Raw genomic sequence first — 26,404 nt, 5'->3', positions numbered from 1 at the left:
GACTGAAACTTTGTTCGTTTTCTTATCTGTTTTGTAATTGTATTGAAACCACATACTCTATTTCTACGCTTTAATAGTTACTCTTGAAGATGGCCAAATAGGAGTAGCTCCAGTCTGCAGCTCCCAGCGAGATCAATACAGAAGGCAGGTGATTCCTGCATTTCCAACTGAGGTACCCGGTTCATCTCATTGGGACTGGCTGGACAGTGGGTGCAGCCCACGGAGGGCGAGCTGAAGCAGGGTGGGGTGTCGCCTCACCTGGGAAGCACAAGGGGTCTGGGGATTCCCCTCTCCCAGCCAAGGGAAGCTGTGACAGACTGTACTGGGTGGAACAGTGCACTGCAGCCCAGATACTGTGCTTTCCCCACAGTCTTCGCAACTGGCAGACCAGGAGATTCCCTCCGGTGCCTAGGTTGCCAGGGCCCTGGGTTTCAAGCACAAAACTGGACAGCTGTTTGGGCAGACACCTAGCTAGCTGCAGGAGTTTAACTGTTTTTTTTTCATACCCCAGTGGCACCTGGAATGCCAGCGAGACAGAATCATTCGCTCCCCTGGAAAGAGGGCTGAAGCCAGGGAGCCAAGTGGTCTGGCTCAGTGGGTCCTACCCCCACAGAGCCCAGCAAGCCAAGATCCACTGGCTTGAAATTCTCGCTGCTAGCACAGCAGTCTGAGGTCGACCTGGGACCCTTGAGCTTGGTGAGGGGAGAGGTGTCCACCATTCCTGAGGCTTACGTAGATGGTTTTACCCTCAGAGTGTAAACAAAGCCACCAGGGAGTTCGAACTGAGCACAGCTCAGCAAGGCCGCTGTGGCCAGACTGCCTCTCTAGATTTCTCCTCTCTGGGAAGGGCATCTCTGAAAAAACGGCAGCAGCCCCAGTCAGGGACGTATAGATAAAACCCCCATCTCCCTGGGACAGAGCACCTGGGGGAAGAGGCAGCTGTGGGCGCAGCTTCAGCAGACTTAAACGTCCCTGCCTGTCGGCTCTGAAGAGAGCAGCGGATCTCCCAGCACAGTGTTTGATCTCTGATAAGGGACAGACTGCCTCCTCAAGTAGGCCCCTGACCCCTATGTACCCTGACTGGGAGACACCTCCCAGTAGGGGCCGACAGACACCTCATACAGGAGAGCTTTGGCTGGCATCTGGAAGGTGCCCCCTGGGAAGAAGCTTCAGGCAGCAATCTTTGCTGTTCTGCAGCCTCTGCCAGTGATACCCAGGCAAACAGGGTCCAGAGTGGACCTCCAGCAAACTCCAGCAGACCTGCAGTAGAGGGGCCTGACTGTTAGAAGGAAACTAACAAACAGAAAGAAATAGCATTAACATCAACAAAAAGGATGTCCAGACACAGAAACCCCATCCAAAGGTCACCAACATCAGAGACCAAAGGTAGATAAATCCACAAAGATGGGGAGAAACCAGTGCAAAAAGGCTGAAAATTCCAAAAACCAGAATGCCGCTTCACCTCCAAAGGATCACAGCTCCTCGCCAGCAAGGGAACAAAACTGACGGAGAATGAGTTTGACGAACTGACAAAAGTAGGCTTCACAAGGTGGATAATAACAAACTCCTCCCAGCTAAAGAAGCGTGTTCTAACCCAATGTAAGGAAGCTAAGAACCTTGAAAAAAGGTTAGACAATTTGCTAACTAGAATAACCAGTTAAGAGAAGAACACAATTGACCTGATGGAGCTGAAAAACACAGCATAATAACTTCACGAAGCATACACAAGTATCAATAGCTGAATTGATCAAGCGGAAGAAAGGATATTAGAGATTGAAGATCAACTCAATGAAATAAAGTGAGAAGACAAGATTAGAGAAAAAAGAGTGAAAAGAAATGAACAAAGCCTCCAAGAAATATGGGACTACGTGAAAATAACAAATCTACATTTGATTGGTGTACCTGAAAGTGACAGGGAGAATGGAACCAAGTTGGAAAACACTCTTCAGGATATTATCCAGGAGAACTTCCCGAATCTAGCAAGGCAAGCCAACATTCAAATTCAGGAAATACAGAGACCACCACAAAGATATTCCTCGAGAAGAGCAACCCCAAGACACATAATCATCAGATTCACTAAGGTTGAAATGAAGGAAAAAAATGTTAAGGGCAGCCAGAGAGAAAGGTCGGGTTAGCCACAAAGGGAACCCTATCAGACTAATAGCGGATCTCTCGGCAGAAATCCTGCAAGCCAGAAGAGAGTGGGGGCCAATATCCAACACTCTTAAAGAAAAGAATTTTCAACCCAAAATTTCATATCCAGCCAAACTAAGCTTCATAAGTAAAGGATAAATAAAATCCTTTATAGATAAGCAAATGCTGAGAGATTTTGTCACCACCAGGCCTGCCTTACAAGAGCTCCTGAAGGAAGCACTAAACGTGGAAAGGAACCACTGGTACCAGCCACTGCAAAAACATACCAAATTGTAAAGACCATTGATGCTATGAAGAAACTGCATCAACTAACAGGCAAAATAACCAGCTAGCATCATAATGACAGGATCAAATTCACACATAACAATATTAGCCTTAAATGTAAATGGGCTAAATGCCTCAATTAAAAGACACAGACTGGCAAATTGGATAGAGTCAAGACCCATTGGAGTGCTGTATTCAGGAGACTCATCTCATGTGCAAAGACACACATAGGCTCAAAATAAAGGGATGGAGGAATATTTACCAAGCAAATGGAAAGCCAAAAAGAAAAAAAAACAGTGGGGTTTACAATCCTAGTCTCTGATAAAACAGACTTTAAACCAACAAAGATCAAAAGAGACAAATAAGGGCATTACATAATGGTAAAGGGATCAATGCAACAAGAAAAGCTAACCATCCTAAATACATATGCACCCAATATAGGAGCACCCAGATTCATAAAGCAAGTTCTTGGAGAATTACAAAGAGACTTACACACCCACACAATAATAGTGGGAGACTTTAACACCCCACTGTCAATATTAGACAGATCAATGAGACAGAAAATTAACAAGGATATCTAGGACTTGAATTCAGCTCTGGACCAAGAGGACCTAATAGACATCTACAGAACTTTCCACCCCAAATAAACAGAATATACATTCGTATCAGCACCACATCGCACTTATTCTAAAATTGACCACATAATTGGAAGTAAAACACTCCTCAGCAAATGCAAAATAATGGAAATCGTAACAGTTTCTCAGACCACAGCACAATCAAATTAGAACTCAGGATTAAGAAATTCACTCAAAACCGCACAACTACATGGAATCTGAACAACCTGCCCCTGAATGACTACTGGGTAAATAATGAAATTGAGGAAGAAATAAAGATGTTCTTTGACACCAGTGAGAACAAAGATACAATGTACCAGAATCTCTGGGACACATTTAAAGCAGTGTGTAGAGAGAAGTTCATAGCACTAAATGCCCACAAGAGAAAGCAGTAAAGATCTAAAATCAACACCCTAACATCACAATTAAAAGAACTAGAGAAGCAAGAACAAACAAATTCAAAAGCTAGCAGAAGAAAAGAAATAACTAGGATCAAAGTAGAATTGAAGGAGATGAAGACATGAAAAACCCTTCAAAAAATCAATGAATCCAAGAGCTGGTTTTTGAAAAGATCAACAAAATAGATAATACACTAGCCAGACTAATAAAGAAGAAAAGAGAGAATAATCAAATAGATGCAATAAAAAATGATAAAGGAGATATCACCACTGATCCCACAGAAATACAAACTACCATCAGAGAATACTATAAACACCTCTACACAAATAAACTAGAAAATCTAGAAGAAATGGATAAATTCCTGGACACATACACCCTCCCAAGATTAAACCAGGAAGAAGTCAAATCCCTAAATAGACCAATAACAAGTTCTGAAATTGAGGCACTAATTAATAGCCTACCAACCAAAAAAAGTCCAGGACGAGACGGATTCATGGCCAAATTCTACCAGAGGTACAAAGAGGAGCTGGTATCATTCCTTCTGAAACTATTCCAAACAATAGATAAAGAGGGAATCTTCCCTAACTCATTCTATGAGGCCAGCATCATCCTGATACCAAAACCTGGCAGACATACAACAAAAAAAGAGAATTTCAGGCCAATATCCCTGATGAACATTGATGCAAAAATCCTCAATACTGGCAAACTGATTCCAGCAGCACATCAAACAGCTTACCTACCATGATCAAGTTGGCTTCATCCCTGGGATGCAAGGCTGGTTCAATATATGCAACTCAATAAACGTAAGCTATCACATAAACAGAACCAATGACAAAAACTACATGATTATCTCAATAGATGTAGAAAAGGCCTCCAACAAAATTCAACACACCTTCATGCTAAAAACTCTCAATAAACTAGGTACTGATGGAACGTATCTCAAAATAATAAGAGCTATTTATGATAAACCCATAGCCAATATCATACTGAATGAGCAAAAACTGGAAGCATTCCCTTTGAAAACTGGCACAAGACAAGGATGCCCTCTGTCACCACTCTTATTCAACATACTATTGGAAGTTCTGGCCAGGGCAATCAGGCAAGAGAAAGAAATAAAGGGCATTCAAATAGGAAGAGAGGAAGTCAAATTGTCTCTGTTTGCAGGTGACATGATTATATATTTAGAAAGCCCCATCGTCTCAGTCCAAAATCTCCTTAAGCTGATAAGCAACTTCAGCAAAGTCTCAGGATACAAAATCAATGTGCAAAAATTACAAGCATTCCTATACACCAAAAACAAACAGAAAGCCAAATCATGAGTGAACTCCCATTCACAATTGCTACAAAGAGAATAAAATACCAAGGAATACAAGTTACAAAGGATGTGAAGGACCTCTTCAAGGAGAACTACAAACCACTGCTCAAGGAAATAAGAGAAGACACAAACAAATGGAAAAACATTCCATGCTCATGGATAGGAAGAATCAACATCATGAAAATGGCCATACTGCCCAAAGTGATTTATAGATTCAATGCTATCCCCATCAAGCTACCATTGACTTTCTTCACAGAATTGGAAAAAACTACTTTAAATTTCATATGGAACCAAAAAAAAGCCCGCAGAGCCCAGACAATCCTAAGCAAAAAGAACAAAGCTGGAGGCATCATGTTACCTGACTTCCAACTACACTACAAGGCTACAGTAACAAAAACAGCATGGTACTGGTACCAAAACAGATATATAAACCAATGGAACAGAACAGAGGTCTCAGAAATAACAGCACACATCTACAACCATCTGATCTTTGACAAACCTGACAAAAACAAGCAATGGGGAAAGGATTCACTATTTAATAAATGATGTTTGGAAAACTGGCTAGTCATATGCAGAAAGCTGAAACTGGATTCCTTTCTTACACCTTATACAAAAATTAACTCAAGATGGATTAAAGACTTAAACGTAAGAAACGTAAGACCTAAAACCATAAGAACCCTAGAAGAAAACCTAGGCAATACCATTCAGGACATAGGCATGGGCAAAGATTTCATGACTAAAAGACCAAAAGCAATGGCAACAAAAGCCAAAACTGACAAATGATATCTAATTAAACTAAAGAGATTCAGCACAGCAAAAGAAACTATCATTAGAGTGAACAGGCAACCTACAGAATGGGAGAAATTTTTTGCCGTCTATCCATCGGACAAAGGGCTAATATCCAGAATCTACAAAGAACTTAAATTTACAAGAATAAAACAATACTATCAAAAAGTGGGCAAAGGATATGAACAGACACTTCTCAAAAGAAGACATTTATGCGGCCAACAAACATATGTAAAAAAGCTCATCATCACTGGTCATTACAGAAATGCAAATCAAAACCACAATGAGACACCATCTCACGCCAGTTAGAATGGTGATAATTAAAAAGTCAGGAAACAACAGATACTGGAGAGGATGTGGAGAAATAGGAATACTTTTACACTGTTGGTGGGAATATAAACTAGTTCAACCATTGTGGAAGACAGTGTGGCGATTCCTCAAGGATATAGAACTAGAAATACACAGATACAGAAAATCAAACACCGCATGTTCTCACTCATAGTGGGAGTTAAACAATGAGAACACATGGACACCAGGGGGTGGGGGTGGGCATCACACACTGGGGACTGTCAGGGGGTGGGGAGCTGGGGAGCTGGGGGAGGGATAGCATTAGTAGAAATACCTAATGTAGATGATGGGTTGACGGGTGCAGCAAACCACCATGGCATGTGTATACCTATGTAACAAAACTGCATGTTCTGCACATGTACCCCAGAACTTAAAGTATAATTTTAAAAATTACATGAAAAAAATTACACGAATTACAGAACTTAAAGTATAATTTAAAAAATTACATGTCTTTGCTTCATTTTTCATGTTTTTGAAACATAATTTTATGGGTATACAATTTTGTTTTGAAAAAATAAAACAAAAAAAAAATAGTTGCTCTTGAAATTTTTCCATACATACATAATTTAACAAAGTCTAAAGCTGATATCTGGATGCTTGTCCTCTAGAATACAAGGACCTTAAAAAACTTAAACTTTGACCTGGCGCGGTGTCTCACTCCTGAAATCCCAGCACTTAGGGAGGCTGAGGTGGGTGGATCATGAGGTGAGGAGATCAAGACCATCCTGGCCAACATGGTGAAACCCCATCTCTACTAAAACCACAAAAATTAGCTGGGCGTGGTGGCACACACCTGTAGTCCCAGCTACTCGGGAGGCTGAGGCAGGAGAATAGCTTGAACCTGGGATGCGGAGGTTGCAGTGAGCCAAGATCATGCCACTGCACTCCAGCCTGGGTGAAAAAGCAAGACTCTGTCTCAAAAAACAAAAACAAAAACTTTAAACTTCAATCATCCTTCTTGGCTTATAAAAGCTTTTGTTGTCTTACATTTTAGTTCAGTTCTCTATTTTAAGCCTAAAAAGAAGCTATTGGCCAGGCTTGGTGGCTCACACCTATAATCCCAGCACTTTGGGAGGCTGAGGTGGGTGGATTGCTTGAGTCCAGGAGTTCAAGATCAGCCTGGGCAACATGGCAAAACCTTGCCTCTACTAAAAAATACAAAAATTAGCCAGGCATGGTGGCACGTGCCTATAATCCCAGCTATACTGCATTCCAGCTTGGGCAATTGGAGTGAGACCCTGTATCAAAAAAGAAAAAAAAAAATGGAGCCATTATTACTATGACCTTATACAAATAATGCTAGTTTAGATTTTGCCTGCAGGCTCACTACCCTTCTTTGCATTTCACACTGTCTTTCTCAGATCATTCTCCTTCCTTCTGAAGGACATCCTTTAGTTGTTCCCTTAGGGCTGTGCCTTTGATAGTAAACTCTTGGTGTTTGTTTTTATAAAAATGTCTTTGCTTCATTTTTCATGTTTTTGAAACATAATTTTGCTGGGTACACAATTATAGGTTGATAACTTTTTGGCACTTTGAATATATTACTCTATGTATTCTGGTTTTTACTGTTGCCTTTGAGACATTTATTCTTAGTCTAATTAGGTTGTCAATTTTTGCAAGTAATCTGTTTCTCTCTGGCTAAAGACCTCCTTGTCTTTGGTGTTCTGTAACTATAATGTGTATAGGTGTGGATCTTGTTTGTCCTTGTTTGGTCTATTTTGTGCTCATCTCTGTGGATTCATGCCTTTCATCACTTCTGGAATATTCTAGTCATTTTCTCTGTGAATATTGCTTCTGTTCCATTCTCATTGTTCTCTCCTTCTGGAACTCCTATTAAACGTATTTAGAACATTACATTTTATTGTCCACATTTATTTTCTGTCTTCTTTCTATAATTTTTGAGTTATATCTTCAGATCTATCTTCCAGTTCACTAATATTCTCTTCATTTTTCTCTAAACTTCCATATATGCATATGTATGTATATCTATTCTGTCTTTATTGACATATAATTCACCTCCCATACAATTATCCCATTTAAAGTGTACAAGTCAAGCCGGGTGCGGTGGCTCACACCTGTAATCCCAGCACTTTGGGAGGCTGAGGTGGGTGGATCACCCGAGGTCAGGAGTTTGAGACCAGCCTGGGAAACATGGTGAAACCCCCATCTCTACTAAAAATATAAAAATTAGCCAGGCATGGTGGCACATGCCTGTAATCCCAGCTACTTGGGAGACTGAGGCAGGAGAATCTCTTGAACCCAGGAAGCGGAGGTTGCAATGAGCCAAGATGGCACCACCGCACTCCAGCCTGGGTGACAGAGCTAGACTCTGTCTCTAAATAAATAAATAAATAAATAAATAAATAAATAAAGTCTACAATTCAATGGTTTTTAGTAGATGCACAGAGTTATGTAACCATCACTACAATCAATGTTAGAATCCTTCTATCACTCCCAAAAGAAACCCCATATTCATTGTCACTCCCCATTTCCCCACCACCTTCCTCCTCTTCATCTACCCTAGAAAACCATTAATCTTCTTTTTGTCTCAATAGATTTGCTTAATCTGGACAATTAGGTAAGTGGAATCTTACCATATGTAGTCTTTTGTGACTGGTGCCTTTCATTTACCATGATTCTAACCTGCCCTTTAAATCATCTGTTAAATTTTTCACCTCAACAATTGTGTTTTAAATTTCTGTAAGTTTTAATTTCCTTTTCAATTTACCTGATCTTTTCATCGTCTTTTTGCTTACTTTTGTGATTCTATCTTTAAATATTTCATATGTAGTTATGCTATTTTCTGATCATTCTTGTAGCTGAAGTCCTTGAGCTTCTAAATCTGCTTCTGCTGATTTTTACCCCTGGTAGTTTGCTTCTCTGTATACTTGGTGATCTTTAATTGGAAACTGACATTTAGTTCATCTTAATTTGTGAAAAATCAGAGGTTTTCATTCAAGAGAAATTGCACAAGCTTCTGCAGGAGTCAGGGTGCTTGAGACCACAAGGTCCCTTAAGGGACTGACTTAAAGAAAGGTCAGACCACAAGGTCCCTCAAGGGTCTGACTTAAAGAAAGAGCCTTGGTGTCATCTCCACCCCACCTTGCTGCTCACAATGCTGATCATGAAATTCACCACCTGTGTATGTGTGCTAACCACTCACTCACCTCAACCTGAAGCTCTTGGTATGTGTGTATGTGTGTGCGTATGGCTAGGTGTATACATGCATGTGTATATAGGGATGTATATGTGTGTGTACACATGTATATGTATGGGTGTGCATGTATGTATGTGTTGTGTGTGCATGTTGTATATGTATATATGCATGCATGTGTATATGCCTGCATGTGTGTTATGTGTGTGCATGTTGTATATGTATATATGTATGCATGTGTGTATGCCTGTGTTGTGTGTGTATGTGTTGTATATGTATTTATGCATGTGTGTATGCATGTGTGCATGTGTGGGTATGTGTTTGGTCCTCAGCGCTGTCCTTTACCTTCTGCTTGCCCAGCCATGCACAGAGGCTCTATCTTACCCAGTGATATCTACCTTATCTGTGAATCATCAGAGTCAGATCCTATTTGCCTGCAACTGAGAACCCTGACTCATGGAGTAGCCATTTAGTAATAGAAGAATTATATCTGTGAGCACTGACAGAATGCCCCACCCAGTTCTAAGGGGTTTACATGTGTTAACTCCCTTAATCATCACACCTTCCCATTTCACAGATGAGAAAACTGAGACACAGAAAAGCTGGGTGACTTGTCTTGGGTCTCACAGCTTGCAACTGTTGGAACTGGGAGCTAAACCCAGGAGGCTTGGCTCTTTTCCATTCTCATGACTGCAAAAAGAAATGGAAGGGTTCAGGATCATCCAGGATTTGGCAGAAAAGGTCCTGTTTTTTTGAGGAACTGCCTGCAGACACACAGGAGCCCATGAAAGCCCCAAGCTGGCCTTTCTGGTATGTTGTGTGCAGCAGTGAGGCTTGGCAGTGGCTCTGGGATTCCCTCAGCGTTTTCCTGGTTGAAAGAAACCTAAATTCTAACTCAAGAGTTGAGAGTTGCCTTGACTGCATCTGTACTGACAGCCTAGAAAACCGATGCTACAGCTGCTGCAAATGCATGGTACAAGTGGTTTTGCTGCATTTTCAAATTGACTGAGAAACTCAGAATAAAGACCCCACCTTGATCCAACGGAGGCATGAAATTGATGGCCAAGTGTGAATAAGCAGTTGGCGGTGTGTCACCTGAGTGACAGTTGTATGGGGACAGAGAGCAGACAAGTGCCCCAAGGAGAAGAGGCAGTTTCCTCCTCAAGGCCTGTCTGAGGTTGTGCTTTGTCCTAGTTGGCTACTTTCTTACAAATAAGCATGCTGTTTATGACAATAGACATTTATTAAGTGCTTACTCTGTGCCCAGGTGCTAAAATAGCTGCTTGTACAAAGTGGTTTTACATTACATACTTACCTCTTTGGATCCTCAGAACAACCCTGCAACATCTGCTCTATTATTCCCTCATTTCATGAATGAGAAAGCTGAGGCTGGGGGAAATGACTTTCCCGGGCCCCACAGCCAGACGGGACGCAGACAATAGAAACCTAGCTCTGGGCCAGCGAACCTGCTCTGGGGACACTCCCCATCCCTCCCAGGAGGGTCCCTTTAGGCCCCTTTCTTTATTTCAGAGGCAGGAGGGGTGTGAGGCAGTCAAGTCACAACCCAAGAGCCAAAAACAAGCTGTTCTCCCAGGGGCCCACGCACTTGTTTTTCCTCCTGCCCCTGCAGATCTGGTTACTGAGGGCCCTGCAAGCTGGGGGTTTCTCAGCAGCCACAGAAGAAACTCACTGGGCGCTGAGCTCCTGGGTCTTGAGCTTCAAGGGTTTTTACCTTCACTGCTTCCCAGCTGGAATTCACCAAGTGCTGCCGGAAGGGCCCAAAACCTGAAACCAAACATGCCCAGGTTTGCTCAAGCCAGACCTTGGGACTGGGGCCTCTACTCCTGGCTGCTCTCAGGCACCAGGCCCCACCCCATAAGACTCTCTTCCTGCTCCTCCAACCACCTTGGGCCCTAGGGATCTTTGCACGTCCCCTTTCCCATGGAGGCTGCAACTGTGCCAACCTGGGAGCATTCTCAGAGTCCTCATCTGTGAGGCATTGTTGGGGAGCAAAGAAAGAACATGGAGCTGACCCACTGCCAAGTTGGGAGGGCTTAAGAACCTGTGTGCACAAATGTCTGAATAAAAAGCATGTTTTGTAGAGAACCCTGAAATAGACCCACATGAATACGCCCAGTTGTTTGTTGACACAGGTGCAAAAGCAGTTTCAATGGAAGAGGGATAGGTTTGTCAACAAATGGTGTTAGAACAATCAGACAACAACAGGCAAAAAACTGAACCCTTCATCCTAAGCCTCACCCCTTACACAAAACTTAACCCAAATGAATAATGGACTTAAATATAAAAAGCAAAAGTAGCCGGGCACGGTGGTTCATGCCTGTAATCCCAGCACTTTGGGAGGCCGAGGTGGGTGGATCACCAGAGGTCAGGAGTTCGAGACCAGCCTGGCCAACATGGCGAAACCCCGTCTCTACTAAATATACAAAAATTAGCCAGGTATAGTGGTGGGCACCTATAATCCCAGCTACTAGGAAGGCTGAGGCAGGAGAATCGCTTGAACCCAGGAGGCAGAGGTTGCAGTGAGCTAAGATTGCACCACTTCACTCCAGCCTGGGTGAAAGAGCAAAACTCTGTTTCAGAAAAAAAAAAAAAAAAAAAAAAAAAAGCTATAAGTTTTTTTTGGGGGAAGGTGAAAATCTTAGGCTATAAGGCTAGGCAAAGAGTTCTTAGATTTGAAACCAAAAGCAGGCTGCGTAACAGGAATAATTAACAAACTGGATTCCATCAAAATTAAAAACTTTTGCTCTGTGACAGACCCTGTTAAGAGGAGGAAGAGATAAGCTACAGATGGAGAAAACAGTTGCAAATCATGTATTTCACCAAGGCTTTGTATATAAAATACATAAAGAACTCTTGAAACTTAAACAGTCCAATTAGCAGATGGGCAAACCACATGAAGAGACATGTCATTGATGAGGATATACAGGTGACAAATAAGCACATGAAAAGATGTTCAACATCACAAGCTATCATATAAATACATATTAAAATCTGGATGAGATGTCACCACACACTTATCAAAGTGGCTAAAATAGAAAGACTGATAACACCAAATGTTGACAAGGATGAGGAGAAACTAGGTCACTCACACATTGGTGGTGGGAATATAAAATGGTACTGTCACTCTGGGAAATAGTTTGACAATTTTGTTTGTTTTTTTTTTTTTTAATTGAAAGTAGATGTACCAGCATTTGCACTCCTGGACATTTATCTCAGAGAAATGAAAACTTATATTCATACAGAAGTATATACAAAAATGTTCATAGAAGCTTTATTTGTAATAGACCAAAGCTGTAAACTACCCAAATGTTACTCAGTGGGTTAACAGTCAAACAAATCATGGTTCACACATCTCATGGAATACACTCAGCAGTGAAAAAAAAAAGTAGAAACATCAAAATATCCATTAACTGATGAACAGCAAACAAAATGTGGTAAAATGCACACAATGAAATATTATTTGTCAATAAAAAGCACCGAAGTACTGATACATGCTACCATGTGGATCAACCTTGAAAACATGCTAAGTGACAGAAGCCAGATGCAAAGGACTACACGTAAAATGATTCCGTTTATATGAAATGTCAGAATAGGCACATCTATAGGACATTAGTGGTTGCCAGAAGCTGGGTATGTGTGTTGTGGGGGCACATGAGTGGTGACAGCTAAGGCGTGTGGGGTTTCTTTTTGGGGTGCTGAAAATGTTCTCAAATTGACTGTAGTGATGAACATGTAACTCTGTGACTATACTGAGCCACTGATTGTTACTCGCTTTAAATGGGTAAATTGTATAGCATGTGGATTATATCTCAATGAGGTAGTTTAAAAACTTTTTATAATGAAGTGACTATTGATACACACAACTTGGAGAACCTTAAGGAAATTATGCCAAGTGAAAAAGAACCAATCTCAACAGGACATATACTACAGATTTCATTTACATAATATTTGTGTTTTTTTCTTTATTTTTGCTTGTTTCCTTTTTGAGACAGTCTTGCCTGTCACCCAGGCTGGAGTGCAGTGGTGCAATCTCAGCTCACTGCAACCTCCGCCTCCCGGGTTCAAGCAATTCTCCTGCCTCGGCCTCCTGAGTAGCTGGGATTACAGGCACCCACCACCACACCCAGCTAATTTTTGTATTTTTAGTAGAGATGGGGTTTCACCATGTTGGCCAGGCTGTTCTGGAACTCCTGGAACTCCTGACCCCACTCAGCCTCTCAAAGTGCTGGGATTATAGCATGAGCCATCGCACCTGGCCCTATTTTTCTTTCTTTATTTACAGACAGGATCTCACTCTGTCACGCAGGCTGGAATGCAGTACCAGGATCATAGCTCACTGCAGCTTCAATCTCCTGGGTTCAAGTGATCCTTCCACCCCAGCCTCCCGAGTAGCTGGGACCACAGGTGCATGCCACCATATCTGGTTAATTTTTTGTATTTTTGCCACATTGCCCAGGCTGTCCTTGAACTCCTGGTCTCAGGCGATCCACCCCTATCAACCTCCCAAAGTGCTGGGATTACGGGTGTGAGTCATTGTGAGAGGTGACAACGTGCTAGCAGCCCCCACTCGCTCTCAGTGCCTCCTGGGCCTCAGCACCCACTCTGGCTGCACTTGAGGAGCCCTTCAGCCCTCCGCTGCACTGTGGGAGCCCCTCTCTGGGCTGGAGGAGTCCGAAGCCGGCTCCCTCTGCTTGCGAGGAGGTGTGGAGGAAGAGGCACCGGCAGGAACCCGGCTGCGCACCACGCTCCGGGGCCAGCGCGAGTTACGGGTGGGCGCGAGCTCTGTGGCCCGCAGGCGGAGCTGCCGGCAGGTGCGAGGGGCTTAGCTCCTGGGCCAGCAGTTGTGGAGGGTGTGCTGGGACCCCCAGCACTGCCGGCCGCCCCAGCACTGCCGGCCCCCGCACCACACTTGAGTTCTTGCCAGGCCTCAGCTGCCTCCCTGTGGGGCAGGGCTCCCGACCTGCAGCCCCACCATGCCGGAGCCCCCACACCGGTGGGCTCCCGCACAGCCCGAGCCCAAGGGCTAAGGAGTGCGCGTGGGCAGCTGCGGGACTGGTAGGCAGCTCCCCCTCCCCGTGGCCCCTGCTGGGGATCCACTAGGGGAAACCAGCTGGGCTCCTGAGTGGGGTGGGGACTTGGAGAACTTTCCTGTCTAGCTAAAGGTTTGTAAATGCACCAATCAGCACTTTGTGTCTAGCTCAAGGTTTGTAAAGGCACCGGTGGTCTGTGTCTAGCTAATCTAGTGGGCACTTGGAGAACTTTTGCGTCTAGCTAAAGGATTGTAAATGTACCAATCAGCACCCTATCAAAACGGACCAATCAGCTCTCTGTAAAATGGGCCAATCAGCTCTCTGTAAAATGAACCAATCAGCAGGATATGGGTGGAGCCAGCTAAGGGAATAAAAGCAGGCTGCCAGCGCCAGCAGTGGCAACCCGCTTGGGTCTCCTTTCCTGCCATGGAAGCTTTGTTCTTTGCAATAAATCTTGTTGCTGCTTACTCCGTGGGTCCATGTTTCCTTTATGAGCTGTAACACCATGAAGGTCTGCAGCTTCACTCCTGAAGCCATGGAGACCACGAACCCACCAGAAGGAAGAAACTCCGGACACATCTGAACATCTGAAGGAACAAACTGTGGACACATCATCTTTAAGAACTGTAACACTCACGATGAGGGTCTGCAGCTTCATTCTTGAAGTCAGCGAGACCAAGAACCCACCAATTCCAGACACAATTGTGCCCAGCCTACATAAAATATTTGTAAAATAAAATGATTATACAGATGGAGAACAGACTAATGGTTGCCAGGTGTTTGAGATGGGAGGAAGGGGGTGGGTGTGGCTGTAAAGAGCTAGCACGAGTGAGCTTTGTGGTGATGGTACTGCTACGTATCTTGTGATGGTGGTTATAGGAAGCTACACACGAGATGAAACTACACCCTGCATGCACATACAAATTTTGAATTACACCAATGTCAGTATCCTGGCTTTTACATTGAAAATGTTAATATGTCAATATCAGGAGAGGCTGGGTAAAGGGCATAGGGGACCTCTCTGTACACTTCTTTGCAAATTCCTATGAATATTTATTTCAAAATAAAAAGTTTTAAAAACTGTGTGGCCTCCTGTGTGGGAGACTAGCCAGTGCCAGATATGCCTGTGACGGAGTGGGGTGCTCAATTAAGTGGGCTGCAGATACAAGTGGAATTCTCTAACTCAGCTTTATCCTGGAGCACAGCTGAGGTTTTGTTCCATCTCTGATTCCTGTGACACATTTCTCAGTTCATTCAAATTCTTAGATGAGGAAAGGGCTGTGATTAAATGTCAGTCTCTGAAAACCCAGCTCCCTGGACCTCAGGCCTTTAGAGTAGGAACCAGTTCTGGAGAGAAACTTGAATTATGCCTTTGCAATTCCTGAACAGCGGGGTCTGGACCCACAAACAGGGTTGACTCACGAGGGGGTAAAAACTTTCTCAGGGAATGAAAAAGTTTTGGACAGGACGTCCCAAAAAGCCCATGGTGTCCTCTGATTTGACCAAATCCTTTAGAATAAATAAGACTTCAGCTGCCTCTGGAAACAGCCAGGAAAAAAAAAAAAAAAAGCAGGTATAGAAAATGGTGAGATTAAGAAAAAAAAGCACTGAGAAGCCAGGTACCTCCTGGGATAATAAAAATGCAAAAATCACATTCTGCTTTAGAATCATATTTTTATCAGCAAATATGACATCTCTTATCTGTTTTAAATTAGAAAAATCAACTCTGCAAGTGAAGGTTTGAAGCTCTTGTGTTGCAGGGTCAAACCTCACTTTAAACTTGGTCGGCCCCCCAGTGGAACTTGCAAAAGGAGCCGGAGAAATCTCTTAGCATTCTGAGAGGCCCATGGGAGGGATGCATGTTTTCTCACTCTTGTTATTGTTGGTGCCAGTCTGAACACCTTGATCTCGAAGCAATTTATCAGAGCCCTGGTTCTCCCACCATCTGTCTACATGCCAATTGTCTTGGTGAGATTTACACACGAAGCAAATCCAATTAAATGAAGAGACTGCCCCTGGCAGCTCAAAGCATTTCTAACACAGGAAGGCCATGCTCTGGAATCCAGCGGGCATTCTCAAATCGCGGCTGATTATCAGCTACTTCATCAAACAATCTCCAGTTTGCCAGCAAACCACAGGCTGACAAGACAAAGGCAGGAGTCAGTGTGGTTCTAAGATGGTGCTTCAATGTCCGTATTTCATTCATGACAAGCACTGCATGTAGAGGAGTACAGTTTCCTTAGGAATTCAAGAGTAATTTGAACCATTCAATCTCCAGAACCAAAATAACACAAATAAGAGCAAGGGAGATAAAAGGTTTCCCAAATAACTTTCTTTTTGTCAGAAAGTCAACAGGAGTTTGAATTACAGTCTGAAAAAATTAAGCGACACAACTTTCAATTTCCCATTCATCCAGGAAACCCTGTCTCTTCATCCAACACAATTCAGAAAACTTAAAACTGGCCAAATGTGTCTAACTAAAAATGAAGGCTGGACACGATGGCTCATGCCTATAATTCCAGCATTTTGGGAGGCCAAGGCGTGAGGATCACTTCAGCCAGAGAGTTAAGACACCAGTCTGGGGAATACAGGAAAACCCTGTTTCTACTAAAAACTAAAATAAAATACATTATGGGATGTGGTAGTAAGTGCCTGTTGTCCCAGCTACTCCAGAGGCTGAGGTGGGAGGATTACTTGAGCCCAGGAGTTTGAGGCTGCGGTGAGCTATGACTGAGTCACTGCACTCCAGCCTGGACAATAGAGGGAGACCGTCTCAGAAAAATTAAAAAAACAAAAATAAAAATAGGGCCAGGCACGGTGGCTCATGCCTGTAGTCCCAGCACTTTGGGAGGCTGAGGCGGGCAGATCATGAGGTCAAGAGATCGAACCATCCTGGCCAATATGGTGAAAACCGGTCTCTACTAAAAATACAAAAATTAGCCGAACGTGGTGGTGGGTGTCTGTGGTCCCAGCTACTCGGGAGGCTGAGGCAGGAGAATCACTTGAACCCGGGAGGCGGAGGTTGCAGTGAGCCGAGATTGGGCCACTGCACTCCAGCCTAGTGATAGAGTGAGACTCTGTCTCAAAAAAAAAAAAATTAATAAAAATAAAAATAAAGAGCTTTGTGAAGATCAGACCCCCAGGGTCCCGCTGGGATGCTAACTTGGTGAGGCACATGTGGGTGGGGGTGACTTTGGATGTACTGGTGTTTGCAGAAGTGAGCAGCCACCATTCCTTCCAAGTTGACCTTCTGGGGCTCAGGGTCTCCAGCTAGTGGCTCTCATAGGGTGCTTCAGAGCTCCCTGAGAAATGGAAGCTCTCACTCTGGGAGCGGGGCCTGTGTGTTCCTTTGCGGGTGGCCGTTGTAGAGGGGCTTGCAAGCCTTGTGAGGGCCCTGTGGCTTCTGGGCCTACAGATTCCTCTGCCTTGCTATGAGCCTGCACCCCCAAGGGATACCTCACGTGCCTCAGGCCCCACTCAGGGAAAGCAGGTACCAGCCTCAGCTTCCTCCCTGCTGGGTTGAAGGGCAAGGTCTGAGCCTAAGCCACCAGCGGCACCTTCCTTCGTGCCACTCAAGAGTTATTTGAAGCGAATGAACCACAGAAGCAGAAATGCCTGTGTTCCTGACTGTTCATTAATGGGGCACAGCAGGAAGTTCGTTTCCATCTGGAATTATTAGCACCACCAGTTGCCACTCTTTTTTCCCCTCAGGGAACTGTTTAAGACCCAAGATCAAGCCAGTGCGCATTCCAGGGCCAGGCTAAAAGCAACAACAAATAGGAGAGAAAAAAATTATATAGTCTTACCAGTCACCACCACGCAGCTGGGCTGGGAATCCATGAAGACGAAGTGGGAGCTCGCTCTGTGCTTCCTGGGTCAGGCGGCTGCCCAGTGGCCGGGCTCTGCGTTCTCTGAGCTCCGGCGTTTCCTCCGCCTGGCCGCGTGCTGGCGTGGGGAGGGGAGCCGCTATGGAGCGGGAGCCCAACCCCTCCTGGCCGCCGGGCTTCCGTAGCGTTCTGGGCCCCGAAAGGCCAAGGATCTGGGGGAGGGTGATAAGGCGATGCCCTTTCAAAGCAGAATGATCCAGCTCAGGACAGCGGGTCGGAGCGCCAGCAGGGACCTTCTGGACATTTGGGTGTGGGTCAGTTTGTTGTTCGGGATGGTTCAAAGGTGAGCTAAGGGTTTGGCCACCAGCTGTCCCGGTTTGCCTGGGATGGAGGGGTGTCTGGGACGGGTAGAACGTGCTCAAAGGGGTACCGTCCTGGGCACTGTGGGCTACCCTACAAGTCGTTTATTTAGATCTTTATTTAGATCCTCTTTAGTAATCCCCGCTCCCTGCCAGAGCCCCTCGTTGTATTTGGCCATTGTGATTTGGTAAAATTTGATTGCTCTGGAAACTCATTCCACAAAATATGTGAGATGTGAGCAGAAGAAAAAAAAAAGAGGAAGAAGAAAAGAAAAAGAAAGAAAACAAAACCATAGATGAATCTTACCGCACCTGCCTTTAAAATATTGATTGAAATCTCTGCTGCTGTGGGTCCTCAGGGAAGTTAACCTCTGTGCTCAGGTTTCCTGTTTTGGGAAACGAGGATCACAGCACCGGATCATGTATGGATTCTTTCTGTGCCCCAGGCACTGTCCCCAGCTTCATCAGCCCTGAGGGACAGAGGCTTGCCACCTAGTTAGTGTCTGTGCAGGCTTGGTAGCTCTGCGCTCACCACCCTGCGTTCTACCTGGGAAAAGTGCTTGCTTGACACTCTGCTGGACTCCTTAAATGTGCCACTGACAGTGAGCCACAGCCGTGGCATGCCACCTGGTTCTGCAGACAGTCCTCCCCTTTTTGTGTCAGAATAACTGAAAAAACTAACATTTGGGGCTATCCCCTCTACTGAAGAAGCTGTTATACAACATCTTGATCTTTCAGAGAATACTATCAAAAACAAAACAAAACAGAACAAACTTTTGGCCAGGTGCACTGGCTCATGCCTTTAATTTCAGCGTTTTGAGAGGCCAAGGTGGGAGGATAGCTTGAAGCCAGAAGTTCAAGATCAACCTAGGCAACATGGCAAGACTGCGTCAATTAAATTTTTAAAAAAGTGGTGTGTGCCCGTAGTCCTGGCTACTTGGGAGGCTGAGGCGGGAGGATCACTTGAGCCCAGTCAAGCATGACTGCACCTCTGCACCCCACCCTGGGTGACAAAGCGATACCCTGTCTCTAAAAATATTCTTAAAAATTTTTTTTTCTTAAGTAAAAATACTATTTTTCAAAAACTGTATAGTAAGAGGAAGAAGAGCCACAATTATCTGTTCCCATCTAGGCCTGGGTAGGAGAAGCTCCCTTCAGGGAAGCAGGCAGAGCCTCTCAAGCACCATGCGGCCTCTAGAAAGCTCAGTGTGACAGCAGGACCACGTGGCTGCATCTTCTGAATTGTCCTCCTGATATAAAGCGCTCCCTTTTAATTGGGATCACCTCCAGGGATTAGACCCCACTTGATGGCTTTCTGGGATTCTGAACCAGGCTCAGTTCCCTTTAATTGGCTCCTGGTGTGGGCTGCAGGCTTTTTTACAGCCAAGAACAGGTGGGAAGTGCCATTTGCTCCCACTGGTCTCCCACTCCCTGCCCTGAGAAGCTGGGGCCCACCTTGTGTTGAGTGGGATGCAGAGGACTTTGGACTTGCCTTATTTCACAGAAGTTACCCAGTTTCTCACATTCCCTGAGGCACTTGTGGACTTGGTCTCGACCTCCTCTGGTGAACAGTTCTCCTGGCTCCTATCACTCACCTAGTTCCATCATGGGGGCTTGGCTTCCCCTGCACTGTTAAAGGAAGAGATTGGGCCATTAAGAAATGCCCACATTTGGTGTTTTTGTTTGTTTGTTTGTTTTTGAGATGTAGTCTAGTTCTGTTGCCCAGGCTGGAGTGCAGTGGCGTGATCTTGGCTCACTGCAACCTCTGCCTCCCAGGTTCAAGCAATTCTCTGCCTCAGCCTCCCAAGTAGCTGGGGTTATAGGCACCTGCCACCACTCCTGGCTATTTTTTGTATTTTTAGTAGAGACAGGTTTGACCATCTTGGCCAGGCTGGTCTTGAACTCCTGACCTCATGATCCACCTGCCTCAGCCTCCCAAAGTGCTGTGATTACAGACATGAGCCACCACGCCCAGCCAGAAATGCCCACATTTGTGAAGTTGGTTGCTGCTAGGGTCCAACTCTACTATCAACATTCACCGATGAGGTCTGGGAATGGGAACTCGTGTTTAAGCAGACTCCCTAAGTGCTAAGACTGCCCGTCTTTAACCATACTACTTTTCTGATAACAAAGCTGAAATTTTCATCATTACTATTTTTTTGATTTGACATGAGCTACTCTTATTTTAACTAAACTGGAATGTGTCCTGGAGTTTTCACTTTCCTGTAATTCACTTATTATTTTTCTGTTCTGAAACTTTCTCTAATTTTGAAATTAATAGAAAAAGAAAACAACAGATATAAAATATTTTACTTAGTCACAGCGATATGTCTATTTGTGTATTCATTCACCTCCCCTCTCCCCACACAAGAAACTCCCAGCATAGTCCTACATTCTGGAATGAAAATAGCTCCAAAAAGTATGGATTTTGAGGTTCAACATCTGCACTTTTCTTTCTTTTTCCGTTGTAAAAACAAATGGTCTCTAATAATTGATGTCAAACACAGTCTTCAGGCCGATGAAATACAGTAAGCCTGAGAACGAATAAGGGAACTAAATGGAGCTGTTTTATTTAACAGAAAGCACAGTGATCTTCCTTACAAGCTGGATTCCCGAGAGGAAAATGTTTGTCATCAGATTGGACTCTAGGATTAAGAGGGCAAGGTGCGACCCTCTTAGTGAACCGAAAAGTAAGCAACAGTTCACAAGTGTTCTCACTAGGGACCGCAAATGGGAGTTGCCAAGATTACAAGATCCCAAGACCTAAACTATTTCACGTGCTGAACTAAACTCAGAACTTTTTGGGATTTGTTTTAAATTTCTCATTGGCAAGTGGTGACTTCCTGCTCTAGCAAGAAAAATGATTAAAGGGGTTTGTTTACTGTCTCTGACACAAACAGCTCTAACAACACATTTTGTACGCTTGACGTAAATGAAATTTAATCAAACTGGTCAAATTCCTTTGGGAGGTGGGGAGAAAATAAATCAATCAGCAAGAAGCACTTGTGATTTCCAAAATAATGACAATGTAAGTCTTTCTCTATGTCTAACATCACTGTTTCCAGATAAGCGACTTAGCTCTACTGTAAAACACAATCCATAGCCAAATTGCTTCTTGTCAAAGCACTACAGGATCCTCCAATAATATCACTTTACCAAGGCAGCATTCAGAACTCACCCTCCCCTACACCTCTGCCTCTGCAGCTTTGTACCCCAGCAGGGGCCAGCCAGCACACGATTTCTGAAAAGGGCCAGAAAATAAATGAATAAATGTAGTAGGCTTTTGCTTTTTTTTTTTTTTTTTTTTTTTGAGACAAGGTCTCACTCTGTGGCCCAAGCTGGAGTGCAGTGGTGCAGTCTCGGTTCACCACAACCTCCGCCTCCCGGTTCAAGCAATTCTCATGCCTCAGCCTCCTGAGTAGCTGGGATTACAGGTGTGCACCACCACACCCGGCTAATTTTAGTAGAGACAGGATTTCACCATGCTGGCCAGGCTGGTCTCAAACTCCTAACCTCAAGTGATCTGCTTGCCTTAGCCTCCTAAAGTGCTGGTATTACAGGCGTGAGCCACTATACCCGGCCCACGCTGTAGGCTTTGTGGGCCAGTTGCAACTTGGCTGTTGTGGCGTGAAAGCAGCAATAGATAACATGTAAGTAAATGGGTATGACTGCATTCCAATTATTATTTATGGATGCTGAATTTTGAATTTAATGCCAATGTGTCATGGATTTTGTGTCTTTGGATTTTTTCAGCTATTTACAAGTGTAGAAACTATTCTTATCTCTCAGGCTGTACAAAAACGGGCAATGGTTAAATTAGGGCTGTGAGCTGTCATTTGGAAAATCTTTCACTTGAATATTTCTCTTATAGGGAACATGATATGGCTGCTGATACGGTGACCTTATGGTATACAACTAACAAATATTCAGTTAAATGAGTAAATAGATTATAATTAAAATGGAAACAAGAACTAAAAGTGATTCTGAATATTTCATCAAAAAACTCATTGCTTTCCCTTTTTTGTTAAGTTCATCCATTGTTAGAAGAGCATTCTGAAGAGACATGGCCAACATTTTTGTTTTCAAAATTATACTATTTATGATGTGTACTAGGAATTAACAGAAGCAGTTAGTACAATTAATTTTTTACAAAAAAAAAATTTACAAACAATTTTTTCCTGGTACAATTAATTTGTTAAATATTTGGTAAGAACGTTCTCCCACCCCCCAGCACTCCAACCGGGATGTGAATGTGCTGATTGTTCAAGGTGGGATCTGGCTGCTGTGCCCAGGTAGGTTAGGAACCTGAAGCTCTAATTCATCTTCTTGGAGGTATTGGACACTGTACATTCATGTTTTTAAACTTTATACTAAAGCATGCTTCTCAAATGCTTACACCATTTACTTCTTTTAAAATTAAAAACTTGAGGCTGGGTGCAGTGGCTCCTGCCTGTAATCCCAGCACTTTGGAAGGCTGAGTTGAGGCAGGCGGATCACTTGAGGTCAGGAGTTCAAGACCAACCTGGCCAACATGGTGAAACCCCATCTCTACAAAAAATACAAAAAATAGGCAGGCGTGGTGGCAGGTGCCTATAGTCCCAGCTACTCAGGAGGCTGAGGAAGGAAAATCGCTTGAGCCCAGGAGGCAGACGTTGCAGTGAGCCAAGATAGTGCCATTGCACTCCAGCCTGGGTGACAGAGTGAGACTCCATCTCAATCAATGAATCAATCAATAAAATTAAAAACTTGAGGCGAGGTACGGGGGCATGCTCCTGTATTCCCAGCTACATAGGAGCTTCTCCCAGCTGTTGAGAGAAGATTGCTTGAGCCTGGGAAGTCAAGGCTGCAGTGAGCTATGATCTCTGCACTCTAGCCTGGATGGGAGGGCAAGACCCTGTCTCTAAAAATGAAAAAAATAAAAAATAAAAATGAAAAAGATGAGACTTTTATAACTTTCTGAAACAACAATTTCAAATGGTTTTAAAACCATCAAGAAATTGGTATGCTAGGATAATCTTCAACATCCCATGGGAAACTGATATTGAAGATACTGGAATTTACAACCTCACCTATGAATTCTGAATTAACAGTTTTGAGAGTGGATGTTTTAACATTCCTGGCAGGGCCAGGTGCAGTGGTTCGCGCCTATAATCCCAGCACTTTGGGAGGCTGAGGCAGGCAGATCACTTGAGGTCAGGAGTTCGAGACCAGCCTGGCCAACATCATGAAACCCCATCTCTATTTAAAATACAAAAATTAGCTGGGTGTAGTGGCGCGCACCTGTAGTCCCAACTACCTGGGAGGCTGAGGCAGGAGAATCGCTTGAACCAGAGAGGCAGAGGCTGCAGTAAGCCGAGATAGCACCACTGCACTCCAGCCTGAGCGACAGAGCCAGACTCCATCTCAAGAAAATAATTAATTAATTAATTAATTTAATTAAAAATAAAATTCCTGGCCGGGCACGGTGGCTCACGCCTGTAATCCCAGCACTTTGGGAGGCCAAGGTGGGCAGATCACAAGGTCAGGAGATTGAGACCATCCTGGCTAACATGGTGAAACCCCATCTCTACTAAAAATACAAAAAATTAGCCAGGCATGGTGGCAGGTGCCTGTAGTCCCAGTAAATTGGGCAGCTGAGGTAGGAGAATGGCGTGAACCCGGGAGGCAGAGCTTGCTGTGAGCCAAGATCGCACCATGGCACTCCAGCCTGGGCAACAGAGCAAGACTCTGTCTCAAAAAGTACAATACAATTACAATACAATACAATACAATACAATACAATACAATACAATACAATACAGTACAATTCAATTCAATTCCTGGCAGTTTTCTATGATATATCACAAGGTGATATTTCTGTTACGTTTTGTAAGAGAAGGATTTGTCTTTATTTTTCTTCTGTCTTATATTTTTCCCTTAGATTTTTGCTAAGTCTTGATCACTTTTTTTTTTAGGGACTACAGCTCCTTGACTGCAAAGTAACAACTGTTGCAAAAGGAAGTTTTCTACTTGTTAAAATCCAGTAGCTTGTTAGTCCTATTGTTTAAAGACTGGATTTTTCTTTCAAATTTCACAAATATCTTAGGAATGACTGGAACATTTGTGTTCTTAACACTGAGGAAATTCTTGTGTAGACAAATGAGGCCAGATGGAGGGTGCAGCAGAGAGCTTAATATCCTCTTGGAATGGAAGGAGGGGGCCATACTAAAACATGCTCCAGGCCTTCCAGGGGCCCCTATTTTCCAGTATACACATATAAGAGGCATTTTTCTTTTTTCCTTGATTGGAGTCAAGGGTAATTTTTGTGTCAGAAGTGAGTGCTAAGTGGCTGAGTAGGTTTGAGGAAGGCTTAGAGATCCAACTTATAGACAATTCGATTATAATATTTATGATCACTGATTTTTAAAAATTACTGGACCTCTTAAAAATGGTTGGATATGAGACTGGTATATACTGAAGCTAATAGCTTTCTCTTTTTAAAGTGATAGTGTCTCTCTCTGATGACTCACAGGCTGGAGTTGGAGTACAGTGGCACTATCAGAGCTCACTGCATCCTCAAACTCCTGAGCTCAAGAGATCCTCCCATCTCAGCCTTCTGTGTAGCTGGGACCACAGGTGTGTGCCACCATGCTCAGTTAATTTTTTAATTTTTTCTTTTTTGTAGAGATGGAGTCTTGCTATGTTGCCCAGGCTGGTCTTGAACTCTTGGCCTCAAGCGACCCTCCTGCCTTGGCCTCCCAAAGTATTGGGATTATAGGTAGGAGCCACCTCTCAGGGTCTAAGAGTTTTCTTATATATCAGCAATAACTAACTCTAATGTAATTGGAGAAAAGAAAGAGCCCATCCACAATACCCTTCAAACAGAAATGTATGAGATCCCTTTGGGGAAGACTGTGGAACTGGCGGGGTGTGGTGGCTCATGCCAGTAATCCCAGCACTTTGGGAGGCCAAGGCAGGTGGATCACCTGAGGTCAGGAGTTCCAGACAAGCCTGGCCAACATGGTGAAACCCTGTTCTCTACTAAAAATACAAAAATTAGCCAGGTGTGGTGGTTCGTGCCTGTAATCCCAGCTACTTGGGAGGCTGAGGCAGGAGAATCGCTTGAACCCAGCCGAGATCGCACCATTGCACTCCAGCCTGCACAACAAGAGTGAAACTCTGCCTCGAAGAGAGAGAGAGAGAGAGAGAGAGAGAGAGAGAGAGAGAGAGAGAGAGAAGGAAGGAAGGAAGGAAGGAAGGAAGGAAGGAAGGAGGGAGGGAGGGAGGGAGGGAGGGAGGGAGGGAGGGAGGGAGGGAGAGAGAGAGAGAGAGAGAAAGAAAAGAAAAGAAAAGAAAAGAAAAGAAAAGAAAAGAAAAGAAAAGAAAAGAAAGAAAGAAAGAAAACGGTGGGACTTTAGAAAAAAAACATAGAAGACCCGAATAAACCAAAGGATGCTATGTTCTATAATGGGAAGATTCAAAACTTTAAAAATGTTAATGCAAACTGATGTTAAAGACTAGATGCAACTGGCTTGCCTTCCCAGATATCCAAATATATGCTAAAAGTTAGGGTAATTAAAATAGTGCAGTATTGTTGTAGAAATAGGAAAACTGTCGATAAAATAGCTAGAATGTAAATGAGAATTTAATATACAGTTAAAGAGATAATTCAAAAATTAGTAGCAGAAAGAAGATACCATTTAATGCTGTGGGAACCATGAGATACAGCCAGATCCATTCCTTGTGTCATATAGGTCAGTAAATTCTGATTGGATTAAAATTCAAATCTGAAAATCAAGACAGTAAGAATGCTGGAAGTAAATTTAGAAGAATTATTTTCTAGTTTTGGAGTAATTTCAAATTACTCATGCGAGACGCAAAACTCAGAAACTAAAAGGAAAACAGGAGGTATCTGACTAATACTGACTTTGGAAATAGAAGTTGAATGAGAAGCAGGGAACTTTTCAGTTCATTAGTCTTTATATATACTGTATACACGCACACACACATATTTTAAAGGAACTGTTCAGGCACTATACATGTAATTTTTTTTTTTTTTTTTTTTTGATACAGAGTCTTGCTCTGTCCCCCAGGCTGGAGTGCAGTGGCGTGATCTCGGCTCACTGCAAGCCCCGCCTCCCAGGTTCACGCGAT

The 26,404-nt window shown here is 43.7% G+C and overlaps 1 protein-coding gene across 1 annotated transcript in view; it reads right to left on the bottom strand.

Annotated features, from left to right (window-relative positions):
* The window catches only part of PGPEP1L (pyroglutamyl-peptidase I like), a 48,547-nt gene extending 30,376 nt beyond the window's left edge, over positions 1-18,171 (bottom strand). Inside the window, exons 1-2 of the mRNA XM_073012908.1 lie at positions 17,892-18,171; positions 10,767-10,819 (exon numbers count right to left, since the gene is read on the bottom strand). Coding sequence (XP_072869009.1) covers positions 10,767-10,819; positions 17,892-17,925 — 87 coding nt within the window. The 5' untranslated portion in view covers positions 17,926-18,171. The remainder of the gene's footprint in view (positions 1-10,766; positions 10,820-17,891) is intronic.
* Between the last annotated feature and the right edge of the window lie 8,233 nt (positions 18,172-26,404).

Source organism: Chlorocebus sabaeus, chromosome 29 (genome assembly GCF_047675955.1).
Source record: "Chlorocebus sabaeus isolate Y175 chromosome 29, mChlSab1.0.hap1, whole genome shotgun sequence".
Classification (NCBI taxonomy): Eukaryota; Metazoa; Chordata; class Mammalia; order Primates; family Cercopithecidae; genus Chlorocebus; species Chlorocebus sabaeus.
The sequence above is the reverse complement of the archived record's forward strand: the minus strand, read 5'-3'. Positions and strand labels throughout refer to the sequence as shown.